Genomic DNA, 24,100 nt, shown 5'->3' on the forward strand with positions numbered 1-24,100 from the left:
GTGGCAAGATGTTTACAAGATATAATTTATTTGAGAGAATGACAATTAAAAACATTTTTACCCTTTTAAATTATATGTTATGGTAAAGACAGACTTTTTCCTCAATGCACATTTTAAGAAGTTTGCCGTTTACCCAAATGGTAATGGACCATCTCTTTGCATGGTCATAAATTAAAAAAAAAATTGTATTTATTCATTTTTGTTAAGATTTAGGTGTTTAGTTGTTGTTTGTTTTTATTTATATGAAGGTAGCAAATACATCACTGTAATCATCATGTTCTGTGTGTGTTCCTGTTGGTAAATGTGATGAAATCTTGTAACTTTTTATCACTGATGCCATGATAAATGCATGCAGACCTCAGTAAAGCATTAGAGGTTATTAATATTTGGTTTAAGTGCATCGTAATCAGTTGTGTTGTGTAGCATAATATAAAATACTGTTCAAAATGAATATGAGATGCATTTCTTATATAAAGTAAGTTTGATACAGAGAACATGTAGGTGTGTACTAACTGGAGTCTTAACAGCTATAGTTTCTCATCGCCTTCCTCCACATCCTTCAGACTGAGAACTTCAAGGGAACCTCTGCCTTTGGTCTCGCAGCGGATGAGCTCATCAATTTCCCTATAACAGCCAGGATCCACCAGAACAACCTGTACAATCAAACAGTATTACAAAGATTTACATGTTAGCTTAGCCATTAACACAACAGATTTAAGTTAAAAAATATATCATACCATTTCCAGCTCCTCATCAAAATCTTCACTTTCGACAACCTGTAGGAGTGTTTTAAGCTTTTCTTTTAGCCTCTTGGCCTCTTTTGCCGGGAGCACTAACCGCAGTCTCATGTGGGCTCTCTGGATCTCCATGGTCTCCTTCAACTGCCGAATGACTTCTAGTGCCTTTACATATCAGCAAAAATACAATGACCATTAGTAATACATAATGAGATGAGGATAGAAGAGACAAAACACAATTTGGCTAAATAAAAATTGAAGGCTGTTGTCAGTCACAGCATTTTCATACTTTTTTTTTTCTTAAATTTTCATAAATTCCGATAAAAATGTTATGGGCCTTTGAAGCTGTAAAATAACCAGAATCAGAAAGATCAAAACGACCAGTTCCCTTACCTGCTGCTTAGCGCTTTTGTTGGCTTTGACAGAGTAGTGGATGTCCTTCATGGCCCTTTCAATGAGACTGACTGTGTATGGCCTTTTGGTCTCAGGGTTGACACACTTTTCAGCTACAATAGTTGCAATGTCTCTGAACATTGTCTCCAGTTGACTTTGCCTCTCTTTGTCTGACACTTGAAGCTCGCCTTTGGCCAATATCTATGTATGAAAAGGTTTTAGATTAGACGTGGTGTTTTTCATTGGAATAACATTTAAATGGACAAAAAATATAACCTGCTTGCAGATTTCTGTCAGATCATCTGTCCCAAAAGCTTTGGTTAAATCATCCTTCTTGGCCACCTGACCCTTTGACACATTCACGAAGACGGAGTGTGTTTGCATAACCTCATCCAGATCTTTCTCTCTACAAAAACAGCAGACAAGTGCATACTTAGTTTATCTGTAAAGCATAATGTATTATCTTGAAAACTGATGTATTTGTTCAGACACAATAAAAAACAATAAATGCATTTTTACAATCGTACTTACGCCCCTGATCTCCAGCTCATAACTTTATTTTTATAACAGGCGATCTCAAATCTCTTACCGCCCTTTTTCATCCGCACCACGGCTACATTGGTAAGTCGTATTTGATTTGTTGGCGTAAATATAGACATGATTATGTCTAATATTAGAAAAAAACTAAATTGAAATCCACTGTTTTTATCTACTCATAACATGCACCAAGTGCGCAACACGCAACTAGTCCGTTGATGAAATGTGTCCCCTACGGAACAACAAAGGCGATCCTTAGTTCCGCGATATGTTGTCTTTGATATGACAATTGAAACATTGAACATATTTCAATCTCACTCACTATTTATGTTCAACATAATAAGTAAACTTTTACAATGTACAAATTATTAATCCAGAACAAAGTGTGCGTCTAAATCGCTATAACATCATTTCCCAGAATTCTTTTCGCTCAAACAACATGGTTTCACCCGGCGCATGGACTAGTAAAGACTAAAATGTTTTCATATGTTACTTTTAGGGTTATGCAGGCTTTACTAATTGTTTGTTCGCTTTTGTCAAGTGTCGTGTGTGTTTCGGAAGACAAAGGTAAAGTAGTCTGAAGCTGGTACAGTGTAAAAGTCAGTTGTTGCTTTATTTTATGAACGCAGCTAACAGCTAGAGGGGTCACTGGGTAGCTTTCTACCTTGTGACCTGTGTTGTGTGTTTTTCCTTCTGTTGTCAAGTGCTATTGCCAAAAATGTTAAAGCAGCTTTTAATCAACCTGTTTTGTCTTTGTTTTACTCCCCAGCTGTAGAGTCCCACAGTCCTATTCTGTCATTCATTATTTCAGTATGGCAGAGCAGATTGTACCTCTACTCTGCAGGTGCTCTTCTCTTTGGCATCTGGTTCTCAGTGAAAATGGCACTAAAAAAGGTCAAATGATATTTGGCTTAAGCATCTACAATGTAAACTACACCATCATTGATTCAGATCAGTTTAGTTGACATTTCCTTTTTTGTCCTGTAGAAAAGTGTATCCAGTGACACAAACTCATCCCACAAACCTGCGAAGAGCAGTGGATGCTCTGACAAAGAAAAAGTGGTCCATGTTTCTGGAGTTAAAATCTTCTATGGATCACAAACTGGAACCGCTAAAGTATGCACCTTTTCTGAGTTTTAACACACTCATTTTGTAATTACATTTTGACATGTTTTACATTTCTGCTTGTGACTTCATTTTTTTCTATAGAGTCTGACAGAGAAGACTAGTTGTCAACAAGTTACATTGTTGACTGAACTTGAAAAAGTAACGATTAAGTTAAATTATACATTTTTTACTGTTTCTACAGGGCTTTGCCAAAGAGCTGTCAGCTGAAGTTGAGGCATCTGGTTTACCATGTGAGGTTATTGATTTAAAAGATTATGATCCTGATGACCAACTTGCTGATGAGGTTTGTTTGCTGTACTTGTTATATTGCTATATAAATGTTCCCTGAGGTCTTCTTGTTTTATTAGTTCAGCAGATCTATCTATGGATCTGTCGATTAAGCAATATGGACAGAAATTGTGTATACAAACTATTAAATGTTGCTGTTTTGCAAATGTACAAGGGCTGGCATTGTAATTTTAAAAGTCACACTCATATAATTATATTATATATATTTTTTTGTTTTGTTTTGTGTTACGTACAAACTAAGCAGTTTAATAGAAATTTCCAGAACATGCACAACACAGGCTTTTAATTATTATTATTATTTTTATTATTTATTAATTTATTTATTTATTTATATTTATTCTACTTGCAAAGCATTGGCTGTAGACTTCTCAATTAAATCTCAAGCATACCATTGACGATGAAAGAATTGATTGAATGATATAAAATCAATAAAATTTGATAAATTGCACAGTCCTAAAATGTACCCTCAAAGATCCCTTGTGTGAGTAGTAATAGTAATTGTAACTTGATTTCTTTTTTGTTGTAGAGTACCAACAAAATAGTTTGCGTGTTTCTTCTGGCCACTTACACCGATGGACAGCCCACAGAGAATGCTGAGTGGTTCTGCAAGTGGCTGGAGGAAGCATCCACTGACTTCCGATACGGAAAAACATACCTGAAAGGGCTTAAATATGCTATTTTTGGGCTGGGGAACTCTGTCTACACTGGTCACTATAACACAGTAAGGCCCCTACTTAATAGAAATAGTAAAGTAAAGTGGCATGGTTTTGATTGTTTATTTACAGGTGGGAAAAACTGTAGACAAGTGGCTGTGGATGTTGAGTGCCAGTCGGATAATGACCAGGGGAGAGGGTGACTGTAATGTGGTGAACAGCAAACATGGCAGCATCCAGGCTGATTTTATTGCTTGGAAAGTAAAGTTTTTAAATCGCTTGAAGAAACTTGTGAAAGGAGATAAGAAGACCTGTAGTGGAAACTGTAAGAACGGAGGCTCCTGCAAGAACAAGACAAAGCATGAACATGAGCATGAGGAGGAGGGAGATGCCGTCCAGTCGACCAACAATGAGGTAAACTGGCAAACTCGAGCTCAAAGGAAAAATTTAAAGCTAGTATGTATTTTGATAAAACAGCAGTTTTCATCAACAATTAATTATGGATAATAAGAAATATATTGTAACATGGAATCAAATTATTATTATAAAAAGGATAATGTCTTTAGATATTTTAGATTGTTTTATTTTAAAATATGTACTCTACTGATCATTATGATTGAAAAGCAACATTATCCATTTTCAAGCAAACTAACAATATTGCAATAACTATATATTGTAGTTTTGTAGTCTTCATTCATGAATCAATGCCTCTTTGTCCTTTTTGTGTTCAGGAAGATCTTTTTGAGTCTAGCAGTGATGATGAAGAGTCTGCTCTACAAGATGAGAGGAAAGGTCCAGTTGTTGACATGGAGGATCTTGGAAACATTATCAACGGTGTCAAAAAAGCTAAGGTCAGGCTTGACATTCAGTTATGATACCACTTTACTACACAGATACGCATACGCACACACAATAACTATGTATGATTTGTTAGATTATACTCTGTTTGGATGATCTTTGGTCATGTGTCTATCTATTTAGTGTCATGTTTCTTTCATTATATGCTATAGAAGTGTATGAGTAGATAGTAATGTGAGTGGAGAGAGAGATATGGCAGATGGTTTGATAGACACCAGACCCAAGCAGGCGAGAGCACAGGCTTGCGTAAGAGCAAGGACACCCACTGCACAGGCTGTGAGAAGAAAGTGACTCAGGAAGAGGAAAATGGAGGAAGAGCAGTGTTAAATCTTTTCCCCCATATAACCCCCAAAAAGAGCTCTACTATACAATCGCATACGATTGTACAAACTCAAGTGAAATTCTGTCACATAATATAGCATTTCAGTAAACTGTGACTGTGTCAGCTACAGAAGTAGTCCTTCTCCAAAATAACACTTTAATTACAGTTACCACACCAGTATTGTTTTTTGCACTTTCCGGTCAGGGCAGGAAAAGATTGTTTTGGTGTCCAAAATTAACATTTGTTTCAAGATGTAACACATTGTTAACAAAGCTGCAAATTATGTGTAATCAACCAACCCCCTTGATTATAGCACTGTTATCTGGTTCTATTATCCAGCTTTAACAGATTTTTAGGCAGGACAGTTTAAACATGTACATTATTATTAGTAGTATTGGTAATCTCTTTTTTGCAGTAACTGTTTGCTTGATGTTGATTATGCACATGTACAGCTGTACTACACCAAAATTTTGATTTTAACCAGTACAAGTGCAGGTTTTTGTTTTTTTTTTAAATGCATTTTCACTTCATCCATACATAGGGCAGAAACAGCAATGGGCTAATTTCGGTTCAAATGTAATGTGCTCAAACATCTCATTTAAATACATCTATTGAGATTTAAGTATTAGACAAATACAAAATAAGTGCAGAAATATTAAAGTTTTTTCCCATACAATTTTTAACCAACTTTTTTGCAGCATTGTGATTTTTTTTATTTTTTATTTTATAAACGATATACCCAATATTGAAGTTTTGGCATCTTCTGCACAACATTCACGATATTATTTCTATATCTTCAGTATCTTCTGGAGAAAACATGTGGTGTGTTGTTTTAGTTTCCACAAACTGCTAAGCTATTAACTCTGTTTCTAATTTACAGTAGTCCTTCAGTAGGCGTTTAACCGCATCCAGGTATATGTAGAGGCTAGGATGAATTTAATCCATTTGAGTCCAAGCTGACTGACCCAGAGTTAAATTCTGAGCCCTAAGAACAGATGGAGTGCAGTTTTTAACCAAAATTGTATTTGTTTTCTGCTTGCCTCAGAGCAAAGATGAGGAACAGATGGTAAAACTGTCCAAACTGAACGGCTTTAAAAGGGCTGAAGATGAGGAGGAGAAAAGAGAGATGATCACCCCCACCCTGAGAGATGCACTGACAAAGCAAGGTGAGAAAATGTTGCTAAAAATACATAAATATTAAAAACTAGATTAGAAAGAAACGTTAAGAAATATTGCACCTGAGTGAGTGCCAAAACATCATCTACTTAATGCCACGGATGGCTTTTCATTACATTATCTAATCATATTACTAGACCGATTGTCACTGACTTCTTGGGTATTATGTTTTACATTACAATTAAGTGGTCTTGTCCTTGTAGGACTATTCTACTTGAAATTAAAGTTCATCCTTGGTGGATGCTCTTCCTTTTACAGCCTAAAAATTCAATGTGCTGGTTTTATAGTTATATGGGCAATATGCCAAAAAAATCACATTGTTTAAATTACAGATTACAATTTAGATTTTTATCACAAGCCATGCAGTATATTTTTATATGGTATTGACAGGTAACTCAAGCTATCTTCTGGTTTTGAGCATTCACACTTTGAGTGGTTAAATTCATGAATTCAACGTATAAAATAGTGTAGCTTATAGTTCTATTTGTTAACCAATGAATTGAACTGTTCTAAACTAAGCTGACCTATATACTACATCTAAATTCTAATAATGCAATTTCAGGTTATAAGTTAATTGGAAGCCACTCAGGAGTGAAGCTCTGTCGATGGACAAAGGTAATACAGGTGGAGAAGACAATTTACTTGTAAAATACAACCTACTGATTAGTTTGGTTTGCATATTGATTTCTCTACTTTTTAGTCAATGTTGAGAGGAAGAGGAGGGTGTTATAAACACACCTTCTATGGCATTGAGTCACACCGCTGTATGGAAACCACACCCAGCCTCGCATGTGCCAACAAGTGTGTCTTTTGTTGGAGGTATGTGTACACAACAGTTGATAAAATATTCAAAAACATCATAAGAAATAGCAGACGGCAAGTACAGTTGAAACTAGAAGTTACATACAATACGTAAAAAGACACATACTCTTATTTCTCACATGAAATCAGACTAAACTAAACTTTTCCTGTTTTATGTTACATAGGATTACCAAAATTTATTCTATTTGCTAAATGCCAAAATAATGAGATGGATTTTTTTAGACATTTTTTTTGACATTTTCAAAGTCAAATGTTTACATACATTTCATTAGTATTTGGAGCCATTGCCTTTAAACTGTATGACTTGGGTCTAACGTTTTGGATATCCTTCCACAAGTTTCTCACCATAGTTGGCAGGAATTTTGGCCCTGACAGAATTGGTGTAACTGAGCCAAGTTTGTAGGCCGCATTGCTCACACATGCCTTTCCAGATCTGCCCATAAATTTTCACTAGGATTGGGATCAGGGCTTTGTGATGGCCACTCCAAAACATTGACTTTATTATCCTTAAGCCACTTGGTACCAATTTTGGCGGTATGCTTTGGGTCATTGTCCATCTGGAAGACCCATTTGCTTGAGTATTTCCACATAATGCTCTTTCCTCATGATGCCATTTTGTGAAGTGCACCAGTCCCTCCTGCAGCAGAACAACCCCACAGCACGATGCTGCCATCCCCATATTTTACAGTTGGGATGGTGCAAGCTTCCCTCTTTTTCCTCCAAACCTAACAAAGCTCATTATGGCCGAATAGTAAAATTTTAGTTTCATCAGACCTTTGGACATGTCTCCAAAAATTAAAGCCTTTGTCCCTGTGTGGATTTGCAAACTGTATTCTGACTTTTTTATGTTTCTTTTGGAGCAATAGCTTTTCCCTGGCAGTGTGGCTCTTCAGCCAATCTTACTACAGTTCTCATTTCAATGTGGATAATTACACACACTTATCAGGTTGCACCCAAGGATGAACCAGACTTGTACAAATTCACAATTCTCTTCCTGATATCTTGGCTGATTTTTTTGATCTTCCCATGATGTTACACAAAGAAGCAGTGTGTTTCAGGTGTGCCTTCAAATACATCCACAGATGTATCTCTAATTAACTCAAATGTGGTCAATAAACCTATCAAAATGTTCCAAAGCTTTGACATAATCATCTGGGTTTTCCCAAATTGTTTAAAGTCATAGTAATCTTACTGTACGTAAACTTGTCTAAATCCTTCTCTCATTATTCTGGCATTTAACAAATAGAAATAATGCTGGTAATCCTAATTGACCCAAAACAGGAAATCATTTCATCAAATCAATTCATGTCAGACAGTGAGAAAAAAGCATAGGTGTCTTTTTATATAGTGCATGTAAACGTCTTGTTTCAACTGTAAATGGGTAAATCCAGGAGCCCAATTATTGCGATACAGTGAGACTTAAGGGGTAGACATTGATTGATTGTGGCACTGGTGTCAGATTAGTGCTCCTCTGTTTTCATTTGAAAAGGCATCTGTGCAGCTCTGAAAGGTCACTGTGAAACAGTGCAGCGTGAACTGTGTTTCTGTCAGCCCAGATATGCCCCTCACTTAAGAGCCAGGTACAGTGACAAGACCTGGGCAGGTGGGACGCACATGTAGAGTTAGCATGAGGATCACTCATGCAAGTTGTTATCATTATTAAGTCTTATAGAGTCTTAAAGTCACTTTAAAATTTCATGCATTATTCATTCACTCCACACTCAGTGATGGTAAGCTACTATTGTTGCCACAGCTGCCCTGGGATAGACTGACAGAAGCGAGGCTGCCAATCTGTGGCATCGGACCCTCCGACCACGCACACACACACACACACACACACACACTTTCATACTAGGCAATGTGGGTGAAGTGTGTTGAGAGAGTAGTGATTGGCAATTCCAGGCTTGAAATCATCCAAATGATTCTAGTGAAGGTGTATGGAGTTTAAAAACACAATGGAGCTCTTCCTGTATTACCACATGACATCGCAAGGTGCAACAGTGTGTTTTCTGTTCGAGAGAAGAACTCCGTGTAAATATGCAGGGTTTGTGTGTTAAACATGTGTCAATGAAACAAAACACAACATCAAAAACACAGTATGTTTAAGAAGAGGAAACAGCATTATAACATGGATCAGAAAATGGCAAAATATGGGCCCTTCTAAATATTTGTGTATGTACATAAAAATTAAAGGTTACTTATTTTGTTTCTTCATAGACATCACACAAACCCAGTGGGCACAGAGTGGCGCTGGAAGATGGATCCTGCTGAAAAAATCCTGAATGATTCTTTAGAGAAGCATCAAAACATGATTCGAGAATTTAAAGGTGTGTTTTATTACTCACAAACATGCTATACTTGTGCCATATGTATGTATGTATGTATGTGTGTATATATATATATATATATATATATATATTTTTTTTTTTTTTTAATTCACTATCCATTGCTTATGTGTTTCGTTGCTAATTAAAGTCAACACAATCTTTCTAGAAAATCATCTAGTCTCTTTTTTGATCTTGAGTTGGTTGTTGCTCTGCTGCCAGTTTTATGCCAGCAGTCAGACCATAGCCTCTGGTAATATTTTCAGATGTCAGTGAACACCCTCTACCATTGTAAAGTGACTGGATCTGTGCCCTCTGTCCACTGCAGGAGTTCCAGGAGTCAAGCCAGAGCGCTATGAAGAGGGTCTGGCAGTGAAGCACTGTGCCCTGTCTTTGGTTGGGGAGCCAATTATGTACCCTGAAATTAATGCTTTCCTCCACCTGCTCCACTCACACCGGATCTCCAGCTTTCTGGTCACAAATGCCCAATTCCCAGAGGAAATCAGGTATGTTTTGCTGTTTTCAACAGAAGTTATTATTTCTAGTTATTATATATTTTGTTGCTGTGGTAAAAAATATTGCACTGGGCACTGCAGTATTATAGTGTTATATTAAAGTTGCACTATGTAACTTTTCTGGTGGTATGACAATGAACATCTATCTTCAAGGAACCAATGGATGTTTTTAAAGGTATTATTTAGCAATACAAACCCATGTATTTGAACAAATGCAAGACGAATATGTTTAATCCCATGTGCTGGAATATATCTGCAGTCCCTGGGCAGGTACACGCACACACACTAAAAATAGGCATTTCATTACAATTACATTCTAAGACTAACATATTTCATCATTAACATTAGCAATAAAATGCATTAAAATGTCACCAGACATTTCAAAAAACTAGATGCAATACCTCAGTACTAAAAACCACCTTCAAATGCCAAATTGTACTATACTATAGTACACTACAATTATATAATGTGATTAAACAGCATTTCCTCCAACTTGTAATTAAAAAGTAATTTGTGATCATGGCTGAGCTGACAATTTCTATTAAATATATTGTTATTTTGTTGAGGTCTTTGCTGAAAGTCTCTTTACAAGCCTTAAACAGCAGATAGTGAGTGACATTTTGTACTTGGACTGTCCTCTCTCTCCTCAGAGGGTCCCAGTGGGCTTGTCATTTTTCCTTCCAGTTTTCTTATTCTGTCTTATCTGCAGGAACCTGGTGCCTGTTACCCAGCTGTATGTCAGTGTGGATGCCAGTACCAAAGACAGCCTGAAGAAGATTGACCGGCCGCTGTTTAAAGACTTCTGGCCCCGCTTCCTTGACTGCCTTAAAGCACTGGGAGAAAAGGTGAGAGACTGTATTTCTAATATGTGAATAGAAGACCTCACGCTTATTTACTCACTTACCCAAAGCATTTTTTACTTAATGATAACATACGACTGCATTATTATTTTTTTTTAATTATGGGAATCAGGACTGTTTTTAAATGTAAAAACTTGGAGGTTTAGATCCTGGGAGATAGCGGCATCTGGGATAATAAGATTGAATATGATAGTTTTTTGGGAGGAGGAAAAAAGCTTCCCTGTGGGCAATGGCAGTTTGCAACACAGATGAAAGGTCAAGAAAGAGGGGAGAGAGAGAGTGCATTCATTATATTATTATTATGCATTTAAATTCAGCCAGAAGTGCTTAATAGGGAAACCTCTTGTGCCATTTTTAAGCACACAAGGAGTATAGGCACCAGCATTAAATCTACGCCACAGATTAAAATGCAAGACACTAGCTGCCAATGATTTCATTTGACAAGCACAAAAAAGATAAGTTCATTTACATTAAACCTTCCCAATTGAATTTTGGTCTTATTAACACCCACTCCACATCTTACTTTCTCTCATGTAATGTTTCCAGTCTGAAGTCCAATAACACTGTGTCAAAGGTCAGCTGTGGTTCAGGCCAAGTGGGGGACAGAAAGCATATTGAGTGATTTAAATATTGACATTTTTATTCTGGGATTACATCTCCTACTTTTAATTTAAAAGACTTTGACAGCTCACCAATCAAAATAAAATAATTTTAAAACTTGTATCAGCATGTACGGGGAGGGCATATCTTTGAGATATTTGAGTTGACAGGTCAACATTGTCACACAAACTTAAAAATATAATACTTTTTGTTTTTGTCGATCAAAAGTATTTTAGGAAGCCTGTTCTTGTAGCCATTTCCCCCGATGGCTGTAAGAACTGCACTTATATAGACCTCAGTGTGAAAGTGGGCTTCATCTGACTGCAGAGTGGCCATAAATACTTTATCCATTGCCTGTCCGTCTGCCAATTGGATATCCACTGTGAATTTGATGGTGGCCTGTCTCTTATCTGTTAAGTTGGCTCTTCTCTGGACAGCTCCCCCTGCTCTACTCCACCTGGCCTTGTTGGCAGTGCACCAGAGGATTGATAGAGTCATGCTTTGCCATTGGATTTGAAAAAGGGGCAGCTCAAAATATCTCCCTGCACCCACTATGGCCAATTAGCCCCCTCCCCACTGTGCCGAAAGGACCCTGTGTCACAGATAACCTTCAACTCAGAGGCTAAACAAGGGAAAGAATCTATTATCCTCAACCTTTGTCATTTATGTGTCAAACATTTCTGCCTGATTTGTAGTTTATACCCCAATCATGTGGTATTCAATGAACTCTTATTTTAAAATACTGTAACATCTAAAACAAGTACTATTTTGGCTGCCACTGTTATACATGTAAAAGTTTGATGTTAAAAATCAAACAAGTATCAGTAGTATCATAGAGGTACGTGTTAAATGAATCGTAAGTACCAGTAAATCCTTAGTTCTTTAATTTAATACATTTAATTTAATATTTTTTTCCAGGTTCTAATTCAAATGAATAATGTATATATTATGGTCACTGAAGTTGTGATTGTATTATTGTCATCATTATAAAATTATTTTTGCCCATTCAGAAACAAAGGACGGTGTACAGACTGACACTGGTCAAAGCCTGGAATGTAGAGGAGATGTTGGCCTATGCAGATCTCATCGCTATGGGACAACCAGACTTCATTGAAGTCAAGGTGAGTTTTCAAACTTTTTGTGAGAATGTTATTCTTTTTACATTTTCAATGATATTTTTTTAGCTGCATAAATCTTGCCTGGTTGGCGAGGCTTATTTTCAGGGATGTTGTACCACACTGACCTTACCCTGGTTAGCAGACATATAAATACTATGTCCCAGTGGGCGTAATATTTATAGTGTGGCAGTGAGCACATGGCTCACATGTTTAGTACATGTTACTACAGTCAAGGTTGGCAAAGTTTTAAAAAAGATGTTCTGTTCTTTTATGTATGCTTTGAAAATGAGATGATGCATCTCAATGGATTATTGGATTATTAAGAGATCCTGCATAGCAGAGTATTACTCAGTTGCACCACAAGTAATGCTTCAAATACAGTAAATTACAATGATTTACTTACTACAAGGACAAGTACATTGTAGTAATTTAGGGTTTGACAGTTCAAACCCCACTCAAACCAGTCAATACTGTTGTTGTGCCTTTTAGCAAGACACTTTACCCACATTGCTTCCAGTGTTATGGTACAATGGAATATGACAGAGTGAAAGTAGGATAACAGATGTAAACTAGTCAATCCAATATGTACATGCACACATGTCTCATGTATATACATTAGCATTCATTGTTCCAACTGCTAAAAAAAAAAAAAAAAAAAAAACCCTCTACAATTACAATGAAATGTAATTATATATTTGCATTAAGGACTTAAAAAGGATTCATATAATTCAGGTGAAAATCTCCTGTGATTTTTGTAGTAATTCAGTTATCTACTCTATTTTGGACTTTCTGCCTCTCCAGGTTGCTTCTAAACACCAAGTTGTGACCAGGTAACATTGTGTGGATAAACCTATTTTTGACCTTTTTAAAGCCCAGCCAAGTGCATGTTGACTCATTTTCTATTTTCATTCCACTGTAGGGGTGCCAGCTAATTGGTCTGAACAGGAATAGTATAGTAAGCCACCTCTTTTGAAGGGTTCCAGCACAGAGCAGAATGATCCCCAAGTAGCCTCCATGTACACTGGTTTACACATTTAGGCAAACACTTCTTTTCCTCTTAATACATTACCACCCATGACTTTTAGTACTGAACATAACATTACAGTTAAATTATGTAATATAGTATACAGTAATATAATGCCGGTGAACATGAAGTCCTCACTGTGACTGGTTTGAGGAGGTGATGGCTACATACCAGTCAGGGTATCTACAGAACGTCAGTCCTTTTAGCTAGAAATTATTAATGACCTAAATAAGACAGTCCTGACCAAGAAAGCCCAAGATCTGGAGATGGGTATCCAGGTGCTGCACTGTGGTGCCCACTGCTCCTGACAGGTTGTCTTCTGCATGTGCCCCATCTTACAATTCTGCAAGGGCAAATTTCCCCCTGGGGACAATAAAGTGTACCTTAACCCCTATGGGATTTTTAAAGTATACACTAGTTACCCTGAAACTCAAAAGTGGTCAAAAGTTAGCATACAGACTTTGTATTTTTTTCACGTACATATAGTGGGTGTTAAATCTCTACAATATTGATTTAGTTTGGGAAAAACAAACAAAACAAATGCCAATAAGTGTTGTTTTTTTTTTTTTTTTTTTTACATTTCAAATCGGGTCCAAAGAGGACTCTGAAATCCAGTGGCCCTAAATTAATAATGTTGTTGCCTGAAGCTGTTGGCTGGTTGAAGTATTTATGCCCAAGAGCATGTGTGCAGTTATTACTTGGCCGGAACTGCAGAACTGTAAACAGGAAATCCAATTAAAGTTTTAAGTTGTTGATGGGTTGAATTGATGAACCTTTGATTTGGAGATTAGCTGTTTTTCCAAATTAAATTGAAAGGTCATTTGTTGTTTATTCTTGATGATGTGGTTTTGAGTTTAGCACCAAATTTTGTACAGACTCTGACAGGCATGGAAATTCTATCTTTTGTTGGATTGCATTAAAATGTTCTCTCACTTACTGGGACTGAAGATAATCCTGTGAATAATTTACAAGGATCCAGCAATTATCAGAGACCATTATAATATTTGTAATGTGTATGTTGCTTTGTGGTAAGTTTTGTCTTGATCCGGCAGTCAGTCACACCAATCAAAATGTTTGAAGTTACTATGAGTTACAATAGACTGTAATTTTCACAAAATATTCTTAAATATTACCATGATTTTATACATGATCAAGACCTTTCTAAAACTATTCAGTAGGGGTCTAACTGTGATTTGTTTCCCCGTATTGATATTTCCAATCAGTATCAAGTTTTAGTAGCAATATTATATGGGTTATGATACTTTTGACCTTCATCCTACTACGGACTGTGAGCCATGAATAACCATTTGAGTATCTCTTAAATTATAACAGCTATTGATTACTATTATGCATTCTTTGTTGTCTTTCTTATTTGTATAGCAGTACAATTTAATGGGATATGTCTTCTATTGGGGCAGTGTATTAGATTGCATAGATTTACACAATTTCCCCGCTCTGTGATGGTATTTTGTTCCACTTGGATTACATTTATTTCATTTGCAAAATAAAGTACTTGTTTGTACAGCAGTAAATAAGAAAAAGGAGAAAAGAAGAACACACAATTGCCTATCAACCAACTTTTTATTTTATTTTTTTAAACATTTACAGTTGATTGAAGTTGTTGAAAACCCATCTTCCCTCTCTCCTTGAAAATAAAACCAATAAAGATAAGACATATTCAGCGCTCAGTCATATCATACACTCTGAAAGACCTTGATCGTTGGTCTTGATGATTTCTATAAACAAATTGGCCTTGTATCTTTTATAACATCCTCAAAGTGTACAAACTTGGTCTTTTCCCACTGAGCACCACACTGTAGATTTATACCACTCTTCGTTGGTTGATCTTTATTCAGTAAAGCTCTGGCCGCAGTAGATAACGCCAAGGTCTCTCATCAGTTCTGTCCAGCCCTTTTACCTCACAAGCCCCTGCGTCACCTCTTCCATCTCAAACAACATTATGATACGAATATTTAAGCCTATTGTTTCAAACACATTTTGTCTTTTTCATATTTGGTTGTCCCCCATCTTAATTCATCTTAATAAAATAAGTTCAGACTATAACTTCTGCTGTTTGTCCTTGGCCTGTTTGATGAATGGTGGCTCTCAGTGATCTTGAAATCTTAATTACTCCCTGATGTTATCTAATCTCTTATACCTGCAAAGCTGATCTGCTCATTTCCTTTCTTAAGCATGGTCTGGGTACTGGATGCTTTGTTTATTGACTGTCTGCCAGGTGTGGACATGACAAGATCTCATGGCACAACATCTCATGAGATCAAATTATGAAGCATTAAGAGCATTCAAAGACTGTGACCATAAGAGCATAGCAGTGCTCCGCTCTTCATCTAAGAGTGAGTGTTATGCTTCAACAAAACTGCTCCAACAAAGAAGTCTGAGCGAGGCATAAGAGATTTTTCTACAGCGATCAATTCTGTCAACGTACAATAATGCCAGAACCAAAGCTGAAAAATTGCTTTTTAACTCAGACTGAATCATAAACCAAAATTTGTGAAACAAGAGGTAGTCAAGAGGTATATATTGTAAGCCAATTTGTTAAAAAATAAAATACTTCTGTGTCCTACAGTCCGGGCATCAGAGACGGCATCCAGGGGGAGTCAGGTGAACTCTGGAGACACAACAGGAAAGCAATTAGTTACTCAAATTATTTATATGGATTTTTATCAAGCCATCAAGATTTTCAGTATAAGTTGTGTATAACTTTGAACTATAACTAAGTTGTATTCATAAAAATCTGTTTGCCATTATCAAGAATTAATCTGTCTATATTTATTTTTTTTGTGTCATAGTCAATGAAGAATGATGTAATCATTGTTACATTTTGTGTGCAGGGAGTGACGTACTGTGGGGAGAGCACGGCGAGCAGCCTGACCATGGCCAACGTCCCGTGGCATCAGGAGGTGGTGTCCTTCGTGCAGCAGCTGGCTGACATGTTACCGCAGTATGAGATTGCCTGTGAACACGAGCACTCCAACTGCCTGCTCATCGCTCACACTAAGGTACCTTTATGGGCATTCTGTACACACAATACAAATGCTTACATGTTTCCCTTTTTAACAATAATAACTCTGGCTTACTCAATATGAAATGTTTTTCTCACAAATAGTCTCCTTTTTGTGTTCTGATAGTGACCTTTTTTGGTAAAATATCTTTCTGACTTGCATTGTAATATCCGATATGTTTTAAAATCACTTTTCTATTCGGAAGGCACAGTGCTTATAAATGGGTATAGCTTGTGTCAATATATTAATATGGAAATATATGTAGGCAATCATAAGCGGCTTTGTTTTATCATCAAACCTCTCCCCAGGATGTCACCGGTTCAGAGCCCTACATATATATATATAATCTGTTTGTTATTGGTCCTATTCATTTGCATTTCTGCTTGTTAAAATATGTAAAGTGTTCTGCTTAGCCCTGGAGACAAAGAGTGGTTGGCATTGGTCTGTCATTTGATTAGCAGTGATTAATTTGCTTGCTCTTGGAGAAAAAAACTTGCAGTCAGCAGCTGTCACATTCTCATAAACAGTGGTGCCTCTTCCCGTGTTTGTATTTATCATCGACTTTGTTTCGGCTGTCTTGGCCCTAAACGCTTTGACAGAAAAATGGAGAATGGAGAAGAATTTAAAGATTATTCTCACATAGGCTAATGAGACAGGCTTGCACATGTTTAATTAAAGTCAAGGGCAGGCAAAGTCAATACTGGATGAAAGAACAGCTCAGGTATTGATCAGGAACGGGGTAAACTAAACTACACACTAGAACATACATTAGAGTACATTATACAGTATATTCCATTTCTTTTAATTAGGTTAAAAATACAAAATTTGCAGCATCTATGAGCAATGGTTACAAGATTTAACTTCTTTTTTTTTTAAATGTAGAAAGAAACATTTTGTAGATGAAACTTTTCAGCACAATCTATTTGTTTGTGGGCTTGACTCCCCAGATGGTGCGTCATCCTGAAAGAAATTCATTTTTTGTGAATTATGTTCTGTGTAATTTGCATCATAACAATAGAAGTTTAGGCTTTGTTAGGCCTGCTTCTTTTAGAGTGAGCTTAACCAAAATCTGTAGCAAAATCTTTTCTTTCTGAGCTACTAATAAGACAAATAAAATAAAAGCACATCATGACTTAAGTACATATGCTATACAGAGCACATCTTCCGTAGGAGTTGTTACAGGGCAAGTTTGAATATATTTTGTTATCCCTAACTTATAAGAATATCAATCATTTATGGTGTTAAAGTTTTTATCACATAATATTCTTAAACCCTTTTTGGTGGTTGCACTGAATAATCTCACTAGGAAAGCCCAGACAACCAAGGGCACCATTAATATTTGACTGAATTGATTTCTAGCAGTGCTTTTCAGTGCCTGCTTCTCCCGTATACTTCTCTCAAGTCATCACACCTGCAGTGGGCTGTTATAGCTGATATTTGTGCCCTTTTCGTATAGAGTCATTCATTTGCACCTCTCTGTAGTCAGAGGAGGTCTTACTCTCTTCTTACTGGATAATATAGATTAAACAGTGTCTGGTACTCTACAGTTGGAGTCGTCCTCAGGGGATAAAGCCAAGGACAACTTTGCAGCATATAAATGGTGACAAGTGTGTCCTTATTATATGATTGTCTGTAGTGCAATTGGTGATTTAGGAACCGTACATTATATATATATATATTTTTATCAAAATGTGAATGCTTTTATTTTAAGTTATGAACCAGGTTTCATACAGTATTACTACACTGCCTGGCCAAAAAAAAGTTGCCACCTGGATTTAACTAAGCAAATGGGTACGAGCCTATTCCACAACACAAATAACAACCCAGCACCCACCTAGACACTTAGAGCTGACTCACTTTACACCTGTAACTGATAAAACTGTCCAAGAGATTGTCACCAGTCTGAGTTCATCTACATGCTGCCTCGATGTGCTACCCACTAAATTTTTAAAGTCTGTGCTCAACAGTTTGCTGTCACCACTCACTCACATAGTTAATATGTCACTTCAATCTGGAACATTCCCAAGTGCTTTGAAAACTGCGGTTATCAAGCCTCTCCTAAAGAAGAGCAGTCTTGATGCCACAATATTGAACAATTATCGACCAATCTCAAATCTGCCATTTTTAGGCAAAGTCCTTGAAAAAGTTGTTTACCAACAGCTTATTAACTTCCTCGAAATGAACAACTCCTTTGATGTTTTCCAATCAGGTTTTAGACCCCACCACAGCACTGAGACTGCTCTTATCAAGGTGACAAATGACATCCGCTTGAACACTGATGCAGGCAAAGTCTCAGTCTTGATCCTGTTAGATCTGAGTGCTGCTTTTGACACTGTGGATCATGGGATCCTCTTACAGAGACTGGAGGACTGGGTGGGCATCTCTGGTACGGCACTAAACTGGTTCAAGTCCTATTTAGAAAACAGGGAGTACTTTGTTGAAATTGGAAAATGTATATCAGATAAAATGTCCCTGACCTGTGGGGTGCCCCAGGGTTCAATCCTGGGACCCCTGCTGTTCAATCTCTACATGCTGCCGTTAGGCCAGTTAATACGCAGCAATAATGTGTCTTACCACAACTATGCAGATGACACTCAGATCTATGTCTCACTGGCAGCAGGTGAATATGGACCAGTGGATTCACTCTGCCACTGCATCCAACAGATCAGTGTGTGGATGCAAAACAACTTTCTTCTGCTAAACTCAGACAAGACTGAAGTTATCATCTTTGGCCCACAGAAACATAGAGAAAGTGTCAGCAGTCACCTCCAGTCTCTCTCTCTAAAACCTTCAAATCAGGCTAGAAATCTAGGGGTAATAATGGACTCAGACTTGAACTTTAACAGCCACATCAAATCAATAACATCTGCAGCTTTTTACCACCTAAAAAACATTGCAAAAATCAAAGGTATACTGTCAAAGCCAGACTTAGAGAGACTTATCCATGCATTTGTCTCCAGTAGGTTAGACTACTGTAACGGCCTGCTCACTGGCCTCTCCAAACGAGCCTTAACACAGCTGCAGTACATCCAGAACGCTGCTGCTCGGGTCCTGACTAGAACCAGGAAGTATGAGCACATAAGTCCTGTGCTCAGGTCTCTGCACTGGCTTCCTGTAGCTCAAAGAATAGACTTTAAAGCAGCTCTGCTTGTGTATAAGTCTCTCCATGGCCTAAGTCCAAAGTATATCTCCGATATGTTAGTGCCATATGAACCATCTCGCAATTTGAGGACTTCAGGGATCGGCCTCCTGCTGGTGCCCAGAGTCAGGACTAAACATGGGGAATCAGCGTTTAAATTTTATGCAGCTAAAACTTGGAACAGTCTTCCTGAAGATGTGAGACAGGCCTCTACTTTGACAATGTTTAAATCCAGACTCAAAACAGTTCTGTTTAGCTGTGCATATGACTGACAGGTTTTTATTCTGCACTCTTCTCTTTTAATGTTGATTTTATGATGATTATTTGTGATTATTTATGTTTGATTTGTGTGATTTTAATGTCTTTCTTATTCTGTAAAGCACTTTGAATTACCTTGTGTACGAATTGTGCTATACAAATAAACTTGCCTTGCCTTGCCTTGCCTATAAGTATGAGCCAAAAATAGGTTCAGCAACAGTCTGTGCTCAAGAATGAGGTCAGCTGACACCTGAATATATTGAATAACCAGGTTGTTCCATCAATGGATTTTTTTCTTCCCTGATGGCACTGGAATATTCCAAGATGGCAATGGCAGGATTCATCGGGCTCAAATTGTGAAAGAGCGGTTCAGGGAGCATAAGACATCACTTTCACACATGGATTGTCCACCACAGAGTCCAGACCTTAACCCCATTGAGAATCTTTGGGATGTGCTGGAGAAGGCTTTGTGCAGCGGTCAGACTCGACCATCATCAATGCAAGATCTTGGTGAAAATAAATCTTGTGACGTTGCAGAAGCAAAATCGAAACAATGACACAGTGAATGTGTGCTGTAGTCAAAGCTAAATGTGGTCCAACAACATATGTTTGACCTTTTTTTTTGGTGGTGACTTTTTTTTTGCCAAGCAGTGTATTTTCTGTTGAATATATACCTCAATATAGAGGACATATTGTTTGTGAATTGGCACTATGTAAACATCTACATTCTTATCTAGAATCCTATTAACTCTTTTTCCAATGGTGCAGCCACCATAATTTGAAAACAGAGTTTCTACGACATCAGACAAGTAGTGGTATTTGATCTGGTCATATCTCTGAGGACAGATTGTTCTATGAAGTTCTGTAATACTTCCTCTGGCATGTACACATACATTACTCCCTGCTCCCCTGTGGAGCTCCTCAGCTTTCGCAGTAAACAGACTATTAGTAAACACCAGCCCTTTTCAGAGTGCTTTCCTTCTCTTTGTTGCATAATGGTTAAATTGTTTGCCAAGATGTGGCTGAACAAATCTCTTCCCCGCTCATTACCAGAAACATTAAGTCCCAACAGACCTTGCCTTGGTTTTGTGCTCTTCTTAGGTTCATTAGTAATGCAGTGAGTAGTCTCGCTTTAATGGCCGATATATTAAGCCTCAAAATGCTTAATGCAGTAACTCTCAGAGAGGGCCATCATCTCAACTTTTTCACTGAGCGAACAAATGTTCAGAATGTGCAGACATGACTGCGTTTTTGCCTTTAGAGATGTTAAAATAAGGTAATTACTTGTGCGGTGTAGTGCAGATCTCTCTAATGCAGGCATTTTAATGGCTCTGTCCGTATTTTAGTTAATCAAAAATAATTCTGAATATCTCCCTATTAAAATAATTGTAATTGTATTTTGATAATGATAATCATTCTCTGGTCTATACAGACTCTAAAATACATATGAAAATACCTTTTTTAAAACAACGACAGTGGCATCATTGTGCAGCGCATTGTGCAGCGCATTGTGCGGTCTGCTGAGAAGGTGATTAGCTGCAGCCTTCCATCTCTACAGGACCTGTACGTCTCCAGGACTCGGGGGCGAGCAGGCCGTATAGCAGCTGACACCTCTCACCCTGGACATGGATTATTTGAACCACTTCCCTCTGGCAGGAGGCTACGGTCCATTGGGACCAGAACCTCTCGTCATAAGAACAGTTTCTTCCCCTCTGCAGTTTGTCTCATGAACACTTTATAATATTTGCACAAAACTGGACACTTATAACACCGGCCACTTTAATAAGTCATGTTTGCACTGTTGTTCTGATGCTGCTGTTGTATATATTTTCTACCTTTAAGTATTTGATTTGATTTTTAAGCATATCTTTTTTTAACTTCGTGCATGCCCTTATTTGTATTTGTATTTATTCAGTGTGTTTTATGTTTTATGTTGCACTTTATCACCAAAATAAGTTCCTAGTTTGTGAACTGTGTTCACAAACGATGGCAATAAAAGGATTCTGATTCTGATTAAGTCAAAATGTCAAAAAAGACTTAAAGCCTTGAGTCACCATATTTCAACAATTGTCTGGTTAAAAATCTATTCAAATAATCTCTGTGTACAATAAGAATAATCGTGTGACTAATCGACTAATCAAAATCATTATTGCTGACCAGTTGAATACTAAAATAATGGTTAGTTGCACCCCTACTACAGAACAATAGCTTCTATGCCCGAGTGTATTGTATAGAGTATACTTGTGCTATAGTGGCACATGTACTCTACAGCCTATGTACACAACCGGTTAGGAAAAAGGAGGGGCTAGCAGTGCTCAGGGTCAGTGCACACTGGTAAAATACTGTCAGGAGTGTGTCTGTGAAGATTTTTCTGTCTTGTTTAATGCTGGACAATTGTGTTTTTGTTTTTTTAACACAAACCTTGAATTTAGAACAAGACCTAGTTGTAATTGTAGCAGCTCAGAAACAATCTGCACTGAAATGCAGCAGCTGTGGCTGGAGTCATTTTGGTTTCTGTTATAATATATATGCAATGTACTTACATAAGTATTCAGCACTTGTGGATAGATGGTGGTGAGAAAGGTTTTCTTATAAACATTTGCCCACATTAATGCGAAAAGCCTTAAAATCTTTACACTACATAACGATATAAACTATAAATCTCACTATTGAAGCTTTGTGAAGAAAAGTAGTTTTTGTCCCTTAGAGAAGAGAATACATGATGGTGAAAACCAAACCTATTTTTTTCAAGTCTAAATCACAATTTTTTGTTTTTGTCTAAACAGTTTAAGATCGACGGAGAGTGGTGGACGTGGATCGACTATGAGCGTTTCCAAGAGCTGGTTCAGGCATATGAGGACAGAGGAGGACAGCAGAGCTTCTCATCTCTGGACTACATGGCCAAGACTCCGGCCTGGGCTCTGTTTGGGGCAGAGGAGCAGGGCTTTGACCCCGCTGACACTCGCTTCCAAAGGCGCAACAAGACCAAAAACATCTCAGGGTGCTGATGAAACAACAAATGTAGAATGTCTAGTGCAAAATGACCAGCTGCTTTTGTATTGTGTTTTTTTGGTAGGCTGCACATAAGATGATTTTTTTATTTTTTTATTTGTCAGGATTCAATACAAAGAGTACACTAGCTTCTTTGGATATATTAATTGAATTGTCCCTGTATTTACTTGTTATTTTCCAACATTTTCTTTTTTTATTTATTAGCAGGCTAGCAATCAAACCCACCTATTCTGTAATAACATTTAGATCTAAAAAGAGCAGATCTCTGACAGTTTCCTACGGTCTGGTCTATGTCCGCTCAGCCTATCGCGCTGCAATGGCTTGTCACCTCCCACACACCCTCATTAGGAGGAGCTCTCAGACCCACCACGGAGCAGGCCAAGCACAGGTCAGTCCACTGCACAGACACACTATTGAAACTTGAAAATCTGCATTTTTTTTTTTTTTATCTTATCAAACCAACCTGTAACTTAAAATGTCACAGAACCAGTTACTCTATGTTTTGATCAGAACTGTAAGGATTGTGAGACTAGATTCTCAAACCACTGCATAGTCATATTTTAAAACAAACATTTTTCATTCTTTTGCTTTTGTGAGGGTAATCCAGTGCCTTTTTAAATTTGAAAAGTTACTTCCATCATTACAATGTGTATTTTAGAAAACAGCCTTTGGAAATTTGGTTAGTAAAGGTTTTCTGTTTGTTTGTGTACATTTAAAAGTCCATGTTTTATTTGTTCAGATCAACGTCACCTGGCTGTATGGTGTGTTTCATTTCAAATAAATGTCTTTTTAATATTATAATTTGTTTTATTGAGAGCAAACGTTCATATGACTTAACAACTGGACTGAAGCTGGACGCTCACGATACGCAAACTTTCACTTTTGCTCAAACACTTACAAAACTAGGGCAATATGGACTCTAATCTGAAATATAGGTACATTCAAGGCCGCATGATTTTGGAAGCAAAATATTGTAATTTCAATAAGATAAGATTAGCAACACTCAGATGTTTGCAGAGGTCTGTGCTGATTCATTGGGTTGATTGGAAATGATTGGTGACACATCAGATTTGCACTTTTTGACTAATTACTGTTACTTTGAAATTAATTATGGTTGATACACTTAATTCTCCAAACCATTATGTGTAGTGAAGTATAAATCTTTGCTAATACCCAATTAAAAAACAATAGTAACTAAATTGTTCTGTGTTTTGCTGCAGTGAGTATATCTAGTACTGAACCCCTGCTTGGTGGGTAGTCTTTTGGCCTTATGTTCTCACAGGTGGTGGTGCTGCAGGTTGGCCCCCTCGTTT

At 37.3% G+C, this 24,100-nt stretch overlaps 2 protein-coding genes across 3 annotated transcripts; one reads left to right on the plus strand and one right to left on the minus strand.

Annotated features, from left to right (window-relative positions):
* Positions 1-9: 9 nt before the first annotated feature.
* sbds (SBDS ribosome maturation factor) lies at positions 10-1,908 on the minus strand. Its single transcript, XM_033977516.2, has 5 exons — positions 1,662-1,908; positions 1,407-1,536; positions 1,131-1,331; positions 738-902; positions 10-653 (listed from the first exon to the last, which is right to left on the minus strand). The coding sequence occupies exons 1-5, from the start codon at positions 1,787-1,789 to the stop codon at positions 528-530; spliced, it is 750 nt and encodes a 249-aa protein (XP_033833407.1). The 5' UTR covers positions 1,790-1,908; the 3' UTR covers positions 10-527.
* A 188-nt stretch (positions 1,909-2,096) lies between these two features.
* tyw1 (tRNA-yW synthesizing protein 1 homolog (S. cerevisiae)) lies at positions 2,097-23,586 on the plus strand. Of its 2 annotated transcripts, none has more exons than XM_033977068.2 (16): positions 2,097-2,234; positions 2,437-2,561; positions 2,655-2,783; positions 2,977-3,078; positions 3,610-3,804; positions 3,869-4,150; positions 4,468-4,587; positions 5,962-6,082; positions 6,655-6,707; positions 6,793-6,911; positions 9,132-9,241; positions 9,567-9,744; positions 10,463-10,598; positions 12,224-12,334; positions 16,208-16,375; positions 22,562-23,586. In XM_033977068.2, the coding sequence occupies exons 1-16, from the start codon at positions 2,144-2,146 to the stop codon at positions 22,781-22,783; spliced, it is 2,262 nt and encodes a 753-aa protein (XP_033832959.1). In that variant the 5' UTR covers positions 2,097-2,143; the 3' UTR covers positions 22,784-23,586. The 2 variants fall into 2 exon arrangements, with proteins under 2 accessions (XP_033832959.1, XP_055082238.1); XM_055226263.1 differs by having other exon boundaries at positions 2,443-2,561; positions 22,562-23,584.
* The last annotated feature ends 514 nt before the right edge of the window (positions 23,587-24,100 follow it).

This window comes from Periophthalmus magnuspinnatus, chromosome 13 (genome assembly GCF_009829125.3).
Source record: "Periophthalmus magnuspinnatus isolate fPerMag1 chromosome 13, fPerMag1.2.pri, whole genome shotgun sequence".
Lineage (NCBI taxonomy): Eukaryota > Metazoa > Chordata > Actinopteri > Gobiiformes > Gobiidae > Periophthalmus > Periophthalmus magnuspinnatus.

Bases quoted from the DNA above. Each gene is read 5' to 3' on its own strand.
- sbds (XM_033977516.2), bottom strand. From the start codon at position 1,789: ATGTCTATATTTACGCCAACAAATCAAATACGACTTACCAATGTAGCC. The intron at 1,332-1,406 runs GTTATATTTTTT...TTTCATACATAG, and splicing joins TGACAGAAATCTGCAAGCAG to ATATTGGCCAAAGGCGAGCT. The intron at 654-737 runs GTATGATATATT...TTGATTGTACAG, and splicing joins TTGATGAGGAGCTGGAAATG to GTTGTTCTGGTGGATCCTGG.
- tyw1 (XM_033977068.2), top strand. From the start codon at position 2,144: ATGTTTTCATATGTTACTTTTAGGGTTATGCAGGCTTTACTAATTGTT. The intron at 6,708-6,792 runs GTAATACAGGTG...TCTACTTTTTAG, and splicing joins AGCTCTGTCGATGGACAAAG to TCAATGTTGAGAGGAAGAGG. The intron at 9,745-10,462 runs GTATGTTTTGCT...TCTTATCTGCAG, and splicing joins CAATTCCCAGAGGAAATCAG to GAACCTGGTGCCTGTTACCC.